Source organism: Oreochromis niloticus, linkage group LG11, assembly GCF_001858045.2.
Source record: "Oreochromis niloticus isolate F11D_XX linkage group LG11, O_niloticus_UMD_NMBU, whole genome shotgun sequence".
NCBI lineage: Eukaryota > Metazoa > Chordata > Actinopteri > Cichliformes > Cichlidae > Oreochromis > Oreochromis niloticus.
The window spans coordinates 29,788,248-29,802,546 of NC_031976.2; the positions used below are offsets into that span (position 1 = coordinate 29,788,248).

General features: G+C 35.9%; 1 protein-coding gene across 1 annotated transcript in view; it reads right to left on the reverse strand.

Annotated features, from left to right (window-relative positions):
* The window catches only part of zgc:113232 (collagen alpha-1(I) chain), a 32,779-nt gene extending 18,565 nt beyond the window's left edge, over positions 1–14,214 (reverse strand). The window contains exons 1-12 of the mRNA XM_025911678.1: positions 13,144–14,214; positions 9,682–9,766; positions 8,951–9,019; positions 8,627–8,799; positions 7,647–7,781; positions 7,432–7,485; positions 7,250–7,303; positions 6,535–6,588; positions 6,249–6,302; positions 3,620–3,673; positions 697–750; positions 150–203 (exon numbers count right to left, since the gene is read on the reverse strand). Coding sequence (XP_025767463.1) covers positions 150–203; positions 697–750; positions 3,620–3,673; positions 6,249–6,302; positions 6,535–6,588; positions 7,250–7,303; positions 7,432–7,485; positions 7,647–7,781; positions 8,627–8,799; positions 8,951–9,019; positions 9,682–9,766; positions 13,144–13,164 — 861 coding nt within the window. The 5' untranslated portion in view covers positions 13,165–14,214. The remainder of the gene's footprint in view (positions 1–149; positions 204–696; positions 751–3,619; positions 3,674–6,248; positions 6,303–6,534; positions 6,589–7,249; positions 7,304–7,431; positions 7,486–7,646; positions 7,782–8,626; positions 8,800–8,950; positions 9,020–9,681; positions 9,767–13,143) is intronic.
* Positions 14,215–14,299: the final 85 nt, after the last annotated feature.

Below are 14,299 nucleotides of genomic sequence, written 5' to 3' on the forward strand. Positions count from 1 at the left end.
GAAGAATAAAAAGAATATTATTTATTTTTAGGCAAAGAAACTGTGTCAGCTTTGATCATAGACATTTTAAACAACCTTCAATTGTATGCCAGGGGAAATCACCAAACATTTTCTTTTTTGAAGAATTTAAGTACGTGATACTTGTATACCTTTGGTCCTTCTCGTCCCCGAGGACCTTGTTCACCTTTGTCACCAGGAGCGCCCTAAAAAGAAGAAACACATCCATCCAAAGTGCCAAAAACTAATAAACCACCAGACAGAACATTCAAAACACATGGTTAAAAACTTTATTATAGTATTCAGTGTAAATAAATTAATAAAATACAGAAACTTAAAATAAAAAAATCATATACATACTGTATACGCTTTAGTAACAAGTACTGATTGTTACTGTTATTACTTGTTAAACCAGTATTTTATTCAACAATTTATTAAGAAAAAACCCCCAATAAAAATCTGTTTATTTCCATGTCTTTATGGGCCTACTGGCTTGGCCAAATAAATAAATAAAGATAAAAATCGAAAAGAACCACTAGCGTTTGAGTTTATAAATACTAATACTAATAAAATATTAATAAAATAATTTCAGCATTTGCCTCATCAGAATGTTACTGAACATAAAACACGGCTGCGTTGTTGTATTTCAGTCGTGTAATTATCATGAGGACATAGTCATCACTCTTTTTTTTCTTTTACCTTGATACCTTTAGTCCCTCTTCCTCCAGCAGGCCCAGCATCACCACGACGACCCTGAAATAACCAAAAACTTAATTACCACCTTTTCCAGTCGTGTGCCTCTATCAGCTCATCAAGTTCTAGTGTTACATCCATGTCTATAATATTAATCCCCCCAATCCAGGGTCTAGCCAAATGTAAAATGTGGTGATTTATGGTGAATAATGGCACTAAAACATTGACTGGAAAATGTTGTTTCATTTATTCAATAAAAATTGCATCATCACTTTATAATTTTAGTTAATTGTGTAATTTATTCATTTATTTTTTGCCATAATTTGAACATCAAAATTCATGTTCTTTCCTGAATCAAAGTGAAACTTTGTGCCTAATATGAAGAACGACTCTAGAAGTTTGAAAGAAATATGTGTTTACAAGAGCAGGATTTTTTTTGCAGGCAAACACACTTCAGTGATTTATCATTGTCACTACCCGATCCGTACTGGAAACCCAATCCGTACCATGCATGTGCCAAAGGCATCTACTTCCGCTCGAAGCATTTTACGATAGTTACGGGTCAGAGTATCTGTTAAGATGTTAACAAAAATAAGTATCTGTTAAAATGTTTGCAATAATGAAACCTTTTAATTCAATGTAGACAAAAAACAAACAAAAACACACAAAAAGAGATCAGGACTCCCCAATCCTTACTGCACATGTTCAAAGTCGGACCGTACAGATCCGGTCTACCCAATCTTTCCGCACATGTGCAGATGTTCTCTTCTTCTTCTGTTTCGTTGTGTATGCGTGTTAACTTTGATTTAGTGATAGTCGAGTGTGTTTATGCTTATCTGTGTGGAGAGGATTGATTGGAATTGTGATGATGATGTCCGCTATCACTGTCAATTGTCAGTAAACATTTAATTTGGCTGATGAATCTTCACATGACATATTACAAGTTTTTATTTTTATACACAATAGGCTTGTATACGGAGGTATCCATTGTTTAAATGTCCCGGGCAGTCGAAAAGGATGCAGACCCGCAGTCGAGAAATGCTAGGAGGTAACAGGGCGCTAACGGTGTCATTCAAATATATTAACTGTCGCAATGTTGGCAAAGAGAAGAAGTGATGTAAGATTCTCGCATGCATGGTACGGATCGGGTAGCGACAAGCATCATAACAGATGAGCTAATCATCTTGGCCATCATGTGAGATGGGCTGTGATAAAGTGCTAATAATACCTTTCAAACATGAGCAAGGAAACTAGATTATTTAACTATGGTAGTAATAATATTTTACAATTCTTTGGCCAGTACGGAGTGGCTCTTTGGATCTCATAATACACATAATGTTTGGAAGTCAAAAGGCACTGCATATCACCCTAAAAACACAAGAGCAACATTGAAGTTTGGAAGTGAGAATTTCATGGTTTCAAATCTGCTGCCATATACCAGGATGAAACAAGGGTGGAACGTTTCAGCAAGACAATGATCCCAAACACACAGGCAAGGAAACTCAGTTGGTGTCAGAGAGAGAAAATAAAGCTGCTAGAATGGTTCAGACCTGACCTGAACCCAATGGAAAATCTATGTAAAGAACTAAAGCTCAGAGTTCATAGAAGGAACCAACGGAACATTCAGGATTTGAAAACTATGTAAAAGAATGAGCCAAAATCACACCTGAGTAATGCTTGTGACTAGTTTCTCCGTACAGGAGGCGTCTTGACACCAACAAAGGCTTTTTTACGAAGTATTAAATACATTTCAGTCAGCGTGTTCAATATTCTTTTCCCGTGCCATTTTCATTAATCACAGATAACTTTGAACATCTATGGTTTGTTTTCTTAGCATGTGTGGATTGAATGGGTTGTTTCTGTGCATGAATAAATACACACACACCCATATATATATATATATATATATGTATATATATATATATATGTATATATATATATGTATATATATATATGTATATATATATATATATGTATATATATATATGTATATATATATATGTATATATATATATATATATGTATATATATATATGTATATATGTATATATATATATGTATATATATATATATATGTATATATATATGTATATATATATATGTATATATATATATGTATATATATATATATATATATATATATATGTATATATATATATGTATATATATATATATATATATATATATATATATATATATATACACACACACACACACACACACACATATATACATATATATATATATATATATATATATATATGTATATGTGTGTGTGTGTGTGTGTGTGTGTGTGTGTGTGTGTGTGTGTGTGTATAACTGCAGTTAGGGGTCACAAAGTTTATCAGGAACTGCCAGAAAAATCCCCAAATCCCCAGTCTGCTATTTAAATGTACCATCTGTTTGTTGATACTCTGGGTGATTTCCAGGATAATGACACAACCTCTGTTGTCTCAGTCTGCAGTGGGAGGTGGTTTCAGTTTCATTTCCTGCCTTTCATTTCCTGAATGTGTCAGTGCATGTTTTGTCAGAAAGAAATATCTTAAATGTAACTAATTTAATCTTTTTTTTTTTTAAAAATGTGCCTGCATAATTTGCTTGCTATGCTTACGTAGCATCTACAACAGTTGAAATCCAATTATTAAAACTTTTCTGTGCCGTAGTAACTTTCGCATTGTTTTTTTTTCAACACGGAAACCCATTGATTCAATGTAGACTAAATAACATCTGCCAATTTAAAAACAGTGTGACTCATCATGGAGTCACGACTTCCCTACTTTCACTTTTATCAGAATTAGTCTGATTTAGTTGAGCTGAAGCAAATGTTTCACTAAAAGCTTGTTCTTATTCAGCGTATTGAAGGACACATTTTTGCTTAGATGTTAAATTTTCCCACATAGAGAGGCTGAGAGGTAGCTGTGTTCCTTACAGTCTCACCAGGAGGTCCGACTCCTCCACGGGGTCCCTCCAATCCCATGTCACCCTGTCAACAAGAAGAGGCGCTGCAATTATTGGCTAATTATTGGCTAATTGAGGTGGTAATAACACATAATAACTGCTGGGCTAAACAAATGCAAAACAGTATAAAAATACAATGGTTCAATGTAAATCTGTAATTTAAAACCATAATGTTTTTAAATTAATTATATATAATTATAATAAATCATATAAATAGCAATAGATAGATACATCTAATAATTATGACGTCTACCACAAAGAAATATTATGAAGCCTGGAACTGATTATACTTTCAGCATAAAATCACATAATTTCAGGTCAAATAAGCTTTCTTTAAGTTATTATTATTATGTTACATGTCACTTCAGTGAATTTTAAACTTACTGATGGGGTTGTCCAGTTGATAATTACACTTCATATAGTTCTCTAAATGTATCTGTTGCAGGTATTGCAGGTTCTTTGGTATTGTCTGTCTATCTTTATGCAAATATTTTGCTTATTTATTGGCAGGAGCATAGAAGACATTTAAACAAACAAAAATATTATAAATAATGCACAGAAAAAAAAATGCTCCAAAGGGAAGAGATGCTGTAACTTGTAGAGAAATACCTGACATTGTGAAAACACTTAAAAATAAAAAGTCCACTGATTGTTTTGGTATTGACATGATATTAGTTTAAAGTATTATAGATTATATAGTGCAACCTTTCACATAAATTTGTAATCTGTCCTTTCGAACTGGTATGTTTCCCTCAAAAATGAAAATAGCAAAAGTTATTCCCATCAATAAAAATAGAGAGAGATGTCAATTTACCAATTACAGACCAATATCACTACTCCCACAAAAATCATCAGGAAAATTTTTTGTTAATAGACTTGATAAAAATATTGAGAAACATAATCTCCTAAGTGATATTCAATACGGCTTTAGAGCGAAAAGGTCCACTTCGATGGCAGTAATGGAACTTGTAGAAGGGATATCTACTGCAATAGATAATAAGGAGTATACTGTTAGTGTCTTTATAGAGTTAAAAAAGGCATTTGATATAATTGATCATAGTATATTAATGAAAGAGCTATGGTACAAGAGGGATAGCATACAAGTGGATGAAAAGTTACTGGCATGATAGATATCAATATGTCGAAATCAATAATGTAAAATCTAATCAGTTGAAGGTAACTTGTGGGGTTCCTCAGGGCTCTGTGCTGGGCCCTAAATTATTCATATTATCTATAAATGATATATGTAATGTTTCCAAACAGTTAAAATGTGTTTTGTTTGCTGATGATACCACTCTGTATTGCTCAGGTAAAAACCTAGAACAGCTTCTGACAGTGGAAAGGGAGTTAAATATATTAAAAAACTGGTTTCATATAAATAAGTTATCGTTAAATATAAACAATACAAAATGTATTATTTTTGGCACTAGACAAATGAAAAATGTATCTAAAATCAGGGTTAATGGAACTGAAATTGAAAGAGTGTACAAAAATAAATTTCTTGGAGTGATAATTGACGATAAGCTTAGTTGGAAATCTCATATAAACTACGTGAAAACAAAAATGTCAAAAACCGTTGCTATTCTCTACAAAACAAAGGATGTCCTGGACAAGGAATCATTATACAGCTTTATTGTTCTCTGTTGCTTCCATATATGACTTATTGTCGAGAGATATGGGGTAATGCATATAAAACAATATTCTCCCTATTTTCAAGTTACAAAAAAGAGCTATAAGAATTATAAAACAATCAAACTATATAGAACTAACTAACATTTTGTTTATTAATTTGAATACCCTGAAATTTTATGATTTAGTTGAATATAAAATGGCACAGATAATGTATAAAGCACAAAATAATTTGCTTTGCCGCAGTACTCAGAAGCTGTTTGAAGTCAAAGAGAATCAATAATGACTTAAGGAGAACAGATTTTTTAAAAACTAAGATAAGATCAAACATAAAGCAGACATGTGTTTCTGTTAGAGGAGTTAACTTGTGGAATAGTTGTGACAGTGACTTAAAAACGTGTAGTTCATTTTCCTTGTTTAAAAACATGTTTAAAACTAGAGTATTAGAAAAATATATAAATCAAGAATGAAGAAGAGCAATAATAATACTGAAACTCTTGGTTGTTTTGTGTGGATTATCGTTATGAAATTATATTTAATGTACTTATTTATCTAGGATGGAAGTTTGTTTTGTTTGTTTGTTTGTTTTGTTTTACTCTTTTGCTTCGAGCCCTATGTAAATGAGCTGCTTCCTAAAGGATCTTTTGTTAAAAGGGTTGGCATAATAAGCATTTGCTATAGCCAATGCCTTTTGATTTGCCTTATCTTGTGCTATTCACTGAGAGATTTGAATGCTAATCAAATAAATAAATGAAAAAAAAGTTAGAACGCCATGAAACATTCACAGACATTATGGAAATACTAAATGTATACTGTAATCAGTGCATTAACTCAACAATGATGCATCTATCAACATCCCTCCAACCACATGACTGAGTGTAAGCAATGAGGCAAGAGGGGTGGGAGGGATAGAGTGTGTGTGTGTGTGTGTGTGTGTGTGTGTGTGTGTGTGTGTGTGTGTGTGTGTTTACCTTTAGACCCACATCTCCAGGCTCACCTGGCTCTCCTGGAAGTCCAGGTTCTCCCTGACAGATTCAATGAATAAGCTTAGAAAAGTTTTAAAAATCCTCACAGATGGAGCTGCAGCTTTACGGAGCTTAACTCCTTAGTGAAACAATTTTTCAGTTATTAGTTTAAAAGGTTTTACATGAAACTTAACAGCTCACACTCTGCACTTATATCTTTTAATAGTCACAATAAAATGTAAACACTGCCAGTTAACTTTCACTTCAGTGTGGGATGGACTGGTTAACTCACGGTGGCTCCAGAAAAACCAGAAGCTCCTTCATCTCCCTCAGGACCAGGGTCACCCTGCAAGATGAGGTCAAAGGTTACAACAGACAAGGGCCAAAACATTTCCAAAGCTTATACACAACACTTAGTCTCCTCACACAACAAAGCAGTTTCATAGTCTTAAAAATTGCAACAGCTGAAATTTATACACAGTGAAGAATTTTTGATATATGATGAAATTAATTTAAAAAATAAAAATAATGAAATTATTGAAATGACTCATTATATCTTAATCCTACTTTAGTTGGGACACCTCAAGGTGTCTCTTATGTAAAATAACACTAAAACAGCACAAAACACTTTTTTTTCCCTTTTCCTGTCGTAAACAAGAAATTTTTTTCTCCTTTAGTCTTTAATTACTTAAATTACCAGAATTACTTTAAATTTAATTAAGGATTAAATGAAGAGCTTTCACTTTCAGTTTGACTTCGGGGTTTTAACAAACTTTCCTTCAGCTGCTTATACCTCTTTTACTTTCTGTTTAGCTGACTGGCTTTCATGGTCATTAAAACTCAGTATTTTCAGTTTCATTTTAATTTTTCTTTATTTTTTACTTTCACTCTACGTTACAACACCAATGCTGTCATTACTTTCACAGTGTTATGGGAGCTACAAATGTAAATACAAGCTATTTTGCATGGTAGTATCAACTGTGACTGCTGTAGCATGATTTACTCACCACTGGGCCAGTATCTCCTCTCCTTCCCTGAACACCTTTGGTCCCTTTATAGCCCTAAAACACAAAACGGATAAATAACCAGTAATTAAACTACTTGAATATGCAGCTGCTGCTTTAGTATCACTTTAATCAGGCGTTCTTGTCATAAACAAACATCCACTATTCATGTTTAAGACTTTTACCTCTCTCCCTTGAGACCCTGGTTTACCAGTTTTACCCTGCAGTCCTCTGGATCCCTGAGAGAAAGAGAAAAGGAGTCAGACTGTGGAAAAAAAGAACTACAACAACAACAAACCTACATTTGACCCCAGTTTTGGATCCGGCCATGCAGTGGAAGAATGAAACAAAGGGACCATTGACTGCATTTAGCCAGTGACGTGATGCAATGTGTCTGTACCTTTGGTCCTGTGAAGCCAGCAAATCCAGGCTCTCCGGGCTCACAGTCACACTCTGTTGGCCCCACCTGCCCAAGCTCTGCATCGCCCCCTGACTCTTCTGAGGAGCCAGTGTCAGGAGGGTACTCATATGGCACCTAAAACACAACATTAACAAATATTATCACACCTATGGTGTCCTCCAAATTTATCTTTACGACACTCAATGCCCTGCACCCGCATAGACATGGTTTTGTAGACATGGTGTAGGGTTATGATTCTCGCAGGTTCAAATCCTGGATGCGCTCTTACTTTGGAGCAACTACTGACTGATAGTTCTGGTAGGCAGTTTGCTTTCAGCATCACTAAACAAAAACGGTAGAAAATCTGGCCCATTACAGAAGACTACAGGTAATAATATTTAAGTGCCTCCAGGGGGCAGCCACCCGCCTGTGACCTGAAATGGACACTCCACCGGTTTCTAGCTGAGAACCATGACCTCAGACCTGGAAATGCAGACATTCATCTGCAGATCACCTCAGTTAAAGCTGGAGGCTACCACCTGAGGGAGCCAACAGAACCACATCATCTGCAAAAAAGCGTAGATGAGATCCTGAAACCACCAAAGTACAAACCTTCTGCTTTTTGCCAAAGTCCAAAACCCATAAGGAATGATAGTGACTTATTACCAGCAATGCAGACCAAGCTTTCACTTGACTGCACAGGGACTGAATGACCCTTAACAATGGACTGGATGCCCTCTAAGCACAAGATTTTTTACTAGAGAGAGTGGTCAGGTTTTTTATGAATGCTATATGAAACTAAAACTCAGTTCCTAGTTATGTTCAGCAGATATGAAATTGTTTTAGGGTATGAGGGGCTTAGAACAAAGAGAGACTGAAAGAGGCTTGTTTTTTTTAAAGCTCTCTCTACATTTCCTCCTGCTGCAGTTTAATATTGTTGTTGAGCTACCCCTGACACTCCCAGCACACAGCTGTCCCACCTGCACGATCTCAGTGTCCTCTTTGGCATAGTGGGACTCAGTGGTGGTGATGTAGGGAAAGGTGTCCTCAGTGATCATGGTGACTTGGGTGGGGATTGGGCCATAAGTGTCATAATCCTCTTCCTCGAATATCTGGTCCACATCATAGCTATGAGTCGGCTCTGGTGGATATTCTAAAGAAATATTAAGACATTTTTGTCAGTTTTGTTTGGACTTTGTGGTGCATTGTTACAGTCAGCAGTCCTGGTCTGGAGCCCGGAGGACTTCAAACAGTCAGAGAGTGCCCTCTGGTACAGTTTACACTAACTGTGTTACTGATCTCACCTGGCTGAGGAGCAGCTAAGTTGTCATAGTGGTCAACTGCAGAAGACTCTTCATAGGTGTGTTCCTCACCTGAATAGACATGCAAAATACATGAGGTGAGAACTCAGTATGAGACCAACATGGTGAAATGTGACTCGATGTTTTAGGGGTATGATTCTTGCTTCGGGTGGTGAGCCCTTAACTTACAGAAAATGTGGGGGGGATAAAAACTGCATCATACTGTACATACAGATCAACAACTTCCACAAACATCTCTCCTGTCCTGCAAAACTGTGATTTGAGTCAGTGCTTTAAAGTTGGCAAATAAAGTGAAGTTACAATCTGAAGGGTTTTTTTTGTTGAAAAAAAACAAACAAACAAACAAACAATAATTTGTGTTAATAATTGAATAAATTTTGTAATGAATATGTGGCATATTCTGTGCTCACGTAACAATGCAGTTCATTTAAAGTTGTTCCTTCTTTCCCCAGATGAGCCATTACTTGTCTACAGTATTAAACAAGAAAGTTGCTAATGATTTGTAAAGGTACTTTTTTTTATATAATTAAGCAGTGTTTATCATAATTAACTTTTGATTAGTTAACTAGAAGAAACAGGTTTTCAATATTCTTCTGCTGGATTCTAAAATTGTGTCATCTGTCACCTGTTGTTCTTTAGTAAAACAAGACTAAACAGCTATTGTTTCACCTGAGATTGAAGTTAAATCAGTGTCAGCATGAGGAAGCCCTGACCTGAGTGGTATCCAGAATTTTCCTCCTGGCAGTGAGAAGAGGCGACACACAGCATGAATACGAGCAGCCCCGAGAGGAGCGACGCCTGCAGGGGACACATCAAATACAGCAGATAGACTCATGCAACACAATTCACCATTTCACACAACCCGAATGAATATTAAACTGTAAACTAAGATGTCACTGCTGGATGAGTTTATTTTCTGACCCACTATTCCTACTACAGGTCCTGTCAGCTGTATTTAAATAAATCCCTCAATTGGACTCTATTAATTAAATTAAATTGGGTTTAATTAAAAAATTAAACCAACTAACTTTTGATTGGCTGCCTCTTGCACTTACTTTTTTCAAGTAACGAGTCAATTAAGGTATTACTGTTGAAAAAAAGTAATTTGATTACTGTTACTTTACCGTAAGCATGCTGCGTTACTGCATTATTAAACCATGATTTTGTTTGTGAGAGTGTCTCATGACAATGGCGTAAGTGCGTGCAACGTCCGTGGCAGCAACAGATGTGTGGAAATCAACATCTGAGCAAGCACCTGACCTTCTGCCACGGGAATGTGAAATTCACAGAGAAACCCCCGGATCCCCCCACTGACAACTGCAAGAATCACTCGTCTGCTTGACTTCTGCATTTCTGTCATTGCAGGTGCTCATTGGTATAGGTATGTATCCTATCCTTTGAGGGATAGGTCGCAGTTTTAAATAGCAGACAAGCCCTAACTACACAAAGACTGTTGCAAACTATTCTACTTTGAAGAGTGCCCATGCAGAACCTCATGTTTTTAGACTTCAGTCCCTTGTTGGTGTTTTTTTTTTTTTTAATGTTATGCACAAAAAGGTAATCAATTAGCTGTCAGTGAGGTAGCTCATCCATCTCGTGATCCATCATATTCACAGGCTAAAAACAAACAAATTATTCTACAGGGACTGGAGCAGTGCTTCTTTCTCTGTGAAGGGAAACAAGGTAACAAAAAAAAAAAAAAAAAAGATTGCATCCATGCTGATGTAGTTTTGCACCACTTTGACTTAGCAATTCACATATTGGTTGTTTCAGAGTAAACTGGTGTACTAGACACACAGAAACACTGCAATATTAGCACATTGTTTTTTACACTGGGAGCATTTTGACTGCTTTATGGGGGCTTCCAGGGGACTCAATAAGTCAGATTTTTTCTTCTATTTACTCAGTGCATCGTGTAATGTGTTTTTAAATTATAAACTTTTATATAAGATCCAACCAACTTTATTTTATTTCAGAAAAAGAAAAGGCGTAAAGTAATCATGAGCTGCATAAACAGCCTAAAGGGAGTGTTAAGTATAATGATCAACAGAAATCCAGCATAATTCAGCTCTAATTCCCAGTCTTCAGTCTTGTTGCCTCAGCTCAGGTGACTGATTACTGTCAGGGTCTGTCTCTGCTTAGACACCAGTGACAGGTGTTATACTGCCCTCTGGAGGTAGCATAGTAAACTACTGGTAGGACACTGGGTGAATACAATCCTATGGCAGTTTTTGTATTGGCCAAACAAATTTTTAATAGAAAAACAAAAATCATTAATTCTGATGATCTTTTAAGTCATTTGTTTATTTCCATGTTGTTTTTTCCAGCACTGTAAACGCTATGTGCAAATACTGATTTAACCCACACGGTCAGTCTGACTGAATGAATAATAGGCGGGTTATCTGTAAGCCTTTCCTGACTCACAGTGCTTTTTCATTCATTCACCTCTAGGCTGCATTCCTGAAACGCTCTTTTTGAAGGACTTCCTAAAAAGACCATCACTGGCTTCAGCTTATTCAAATCTCTGCTGAAAGGTTATTAACTAAAACAAATAACCAAGTCCAGTTTTACCTGAGCTGCACTGGCATAACTAAGTTTTTGCATAAGTGATTGTCTTTTTTAACCTTTTAAAGTTTACTTTAAGTTCTAACTCACAGTCATAGATCCTCCACTGCCACTTGTTAGACAACCAATGACAAGTACCAAAAACATCAGAAGTGAAGCAACCGCTTTCACTGATGAACCTCCTGACCTCAGAGCAGAACTTGACACATCGAATATGATCAGAGAAGTGTTTGGGTGGGCTACACCAACAAAGGAGATTCACTTTAAAGGACTCTTTATTTGCAATGGGGCTGCTGAGGTTTTGAGTTGCTGCTGTTTGCCTGAGAATTAAACAGACTGAGGTTTCTTTGTCAGGAGGAAGACTGCTGAGCACTTCTCAGACTCATCTGACATTCCTGAAGCCTCACTGTGAGGCTGCACACCAGCACAGGAAAAACCTGCTCTGTACCTGGAAGGCTGTGTATTAGATTTTAACACAAGGTCATTGAACTGAGGATAAAGGAGGATAAAAATGACCACAACCACATTTTTGTAATAATTTCTGAAACCTCAGATCAAACTTGTTTGAAAATGAATTTTGGGAAGATTCAAACCTTGAAAAGGTCAAATGAGCTCAGCTTCTCTGGTGTTAAAGAATCCCTCACTCTTGTATTATTTCTTTATTCAAGTAACAATTTATTCATATAATATTAACCTGAATAAAGTAGCAAAAAGAGCTCATTATCCAATAATTTAACAAGAACATTTGCCACATTTCTGCTAGACAAATGTTGCCTTGTTAACCTTTATTAGAGGCTAGTTTGTGCATGAATTTAAACAACTCAAGAGAACAGCTGTAACAGACCGAACAAGCAAATTCAAACCCAATTAACTCTGCCCCGTTGGACCTCTGGGGCTGTGAGGTAGTGAATACTCTCACATTTCATATTTAACTTTTTTGTTCATATTTGTAGTTTGCTATAAAGAAACCAAGGATGTTCCAACATTCTCAATGTGTGCAAAATCTATTTGGTCACATGGCCAAACATTACACCATGTACAAATTTCCCTTTGTTGTGCTTTGTTGTGAATTCTAGAGAAAAATCCAAAATCAGCAAAGAATTTAAACAAAGCCTCCCCTGTGAATTAAAAAGCTTCCCCAGAACCTAAAAACCACCCACAAATATTACTCAGAAATGTCTGCTCAGCAAAATGACTCCCACACAGATGACTCACTGAACAGCTGAATACAGAATTAGTTTATGATGTATTACACCAAAATGACTTTAAAAATGAAAATAAATTAAAACCACAAGTTATACTTTAGTAAACAAACAACAAAAAAAGTTTTTCAGATAAATTCTGTCTGCAGATTTTGCTGATTAAGATGCTAACACAAACAAAAAGAGAAGATCTGCATTTTTAATATGGAAATTAAGACCTTATTGAAATTTTTAAGGCCTATATCAAGATTTTAAAGTCCTGCTAACAGCCTGAGAGGCACTTTAAAGACTGTCCAGTGGACAAACGACAAACTAAAACCTTCCCGATTATTTTACCATAAGCAACATTTAACAGTTTCCTCAAAATGTGCAGGACCAAATCCACATATGATGATAATCTCATTTTACCTTATCACAGGAGGCCCCCATGGTGCTGCACAGTGATTCCCTCTAGACCAGACCTGCTAAAGGATTCTTTGGGGATATGGATGAGAACAAAAACAGCCCGATTTCACGTTCCCTGAGGAGTTTCCCTTACACTATTATCACCCCAACGGTTCCCCCTGTACTCTTGTCTCTCCAGGATCCGTCAGGTTCCCAGGCACGGACGGGATCCTGTTAGACTTTTTTTGTTCTTCTCGTCCTCTATCTGTGCTTCTCAAAAGGGTGAGAAATACCAGATCCAGAATCCAGCATGAGCAGAGAAAAACCAGGACAGAAGGAAGATGAATAGATTTTGGGGGTTTTGTGTCTTCATATTAATATCTATATCACATTTCCACGTGCTTCTGTCTGGAGTTGCAAAACACACAGTTTTAACGTCTGATTAAAAAAAACTGTTTTGAGGATTGTAATCATCTAGACCACAATTTGCACCCATAATCATGCCTTGTACTTCCTCTCATGAGCTAAATAAAAAATACATTCAAAATTAAACTGTATCATTTAACGATTTTTCAAGCTTCAGTGAAAATTTTTCAAATTAGTTTAGTGAGCAACACATTTTACCCTCAGAACAAGATTTCTTAAATCAAAAAAACAAATGTTTCGCAATGTTGCAATTTCAAACAATGATGTCATTTATGCCAACACAAATAGATTGTGTGACTACAGAGATAATTAATGATAATAATAATAATGATTTGTTGTATAAACTGGTCATTTTTATATTCTTCAACCTAGGAACAAGAATCACAGGTGCATAGTTTTGCAACTATTCTTCAGTGAACAGTCAGATTTAGTTTTTATGTTCTTTCTGGAAGTCTGAACTCTTTATCAGACTATTGATTTAAATATCTGTGAAATGATCACCCTACATTTACACTTGCAGTGTTTTTTGGTTTATAAACAGACCGCACAAACCCACTTTACTTCATTTTCTTAATGACTTCCCAGGTAAACACACCCAAACTTACAGCAAAGACTAAAGGCCAAAAAAATAACCTTTGACCTTTTGGTGAAAGTAGGACAGTTAAGACACTCCCGTCTGAGATTCCACGTTATCATTAAAAAAAGAAAAAAAAAGCCCAGCCAATCATGCAGAGGGAGGTAACGTGGCTGTGCT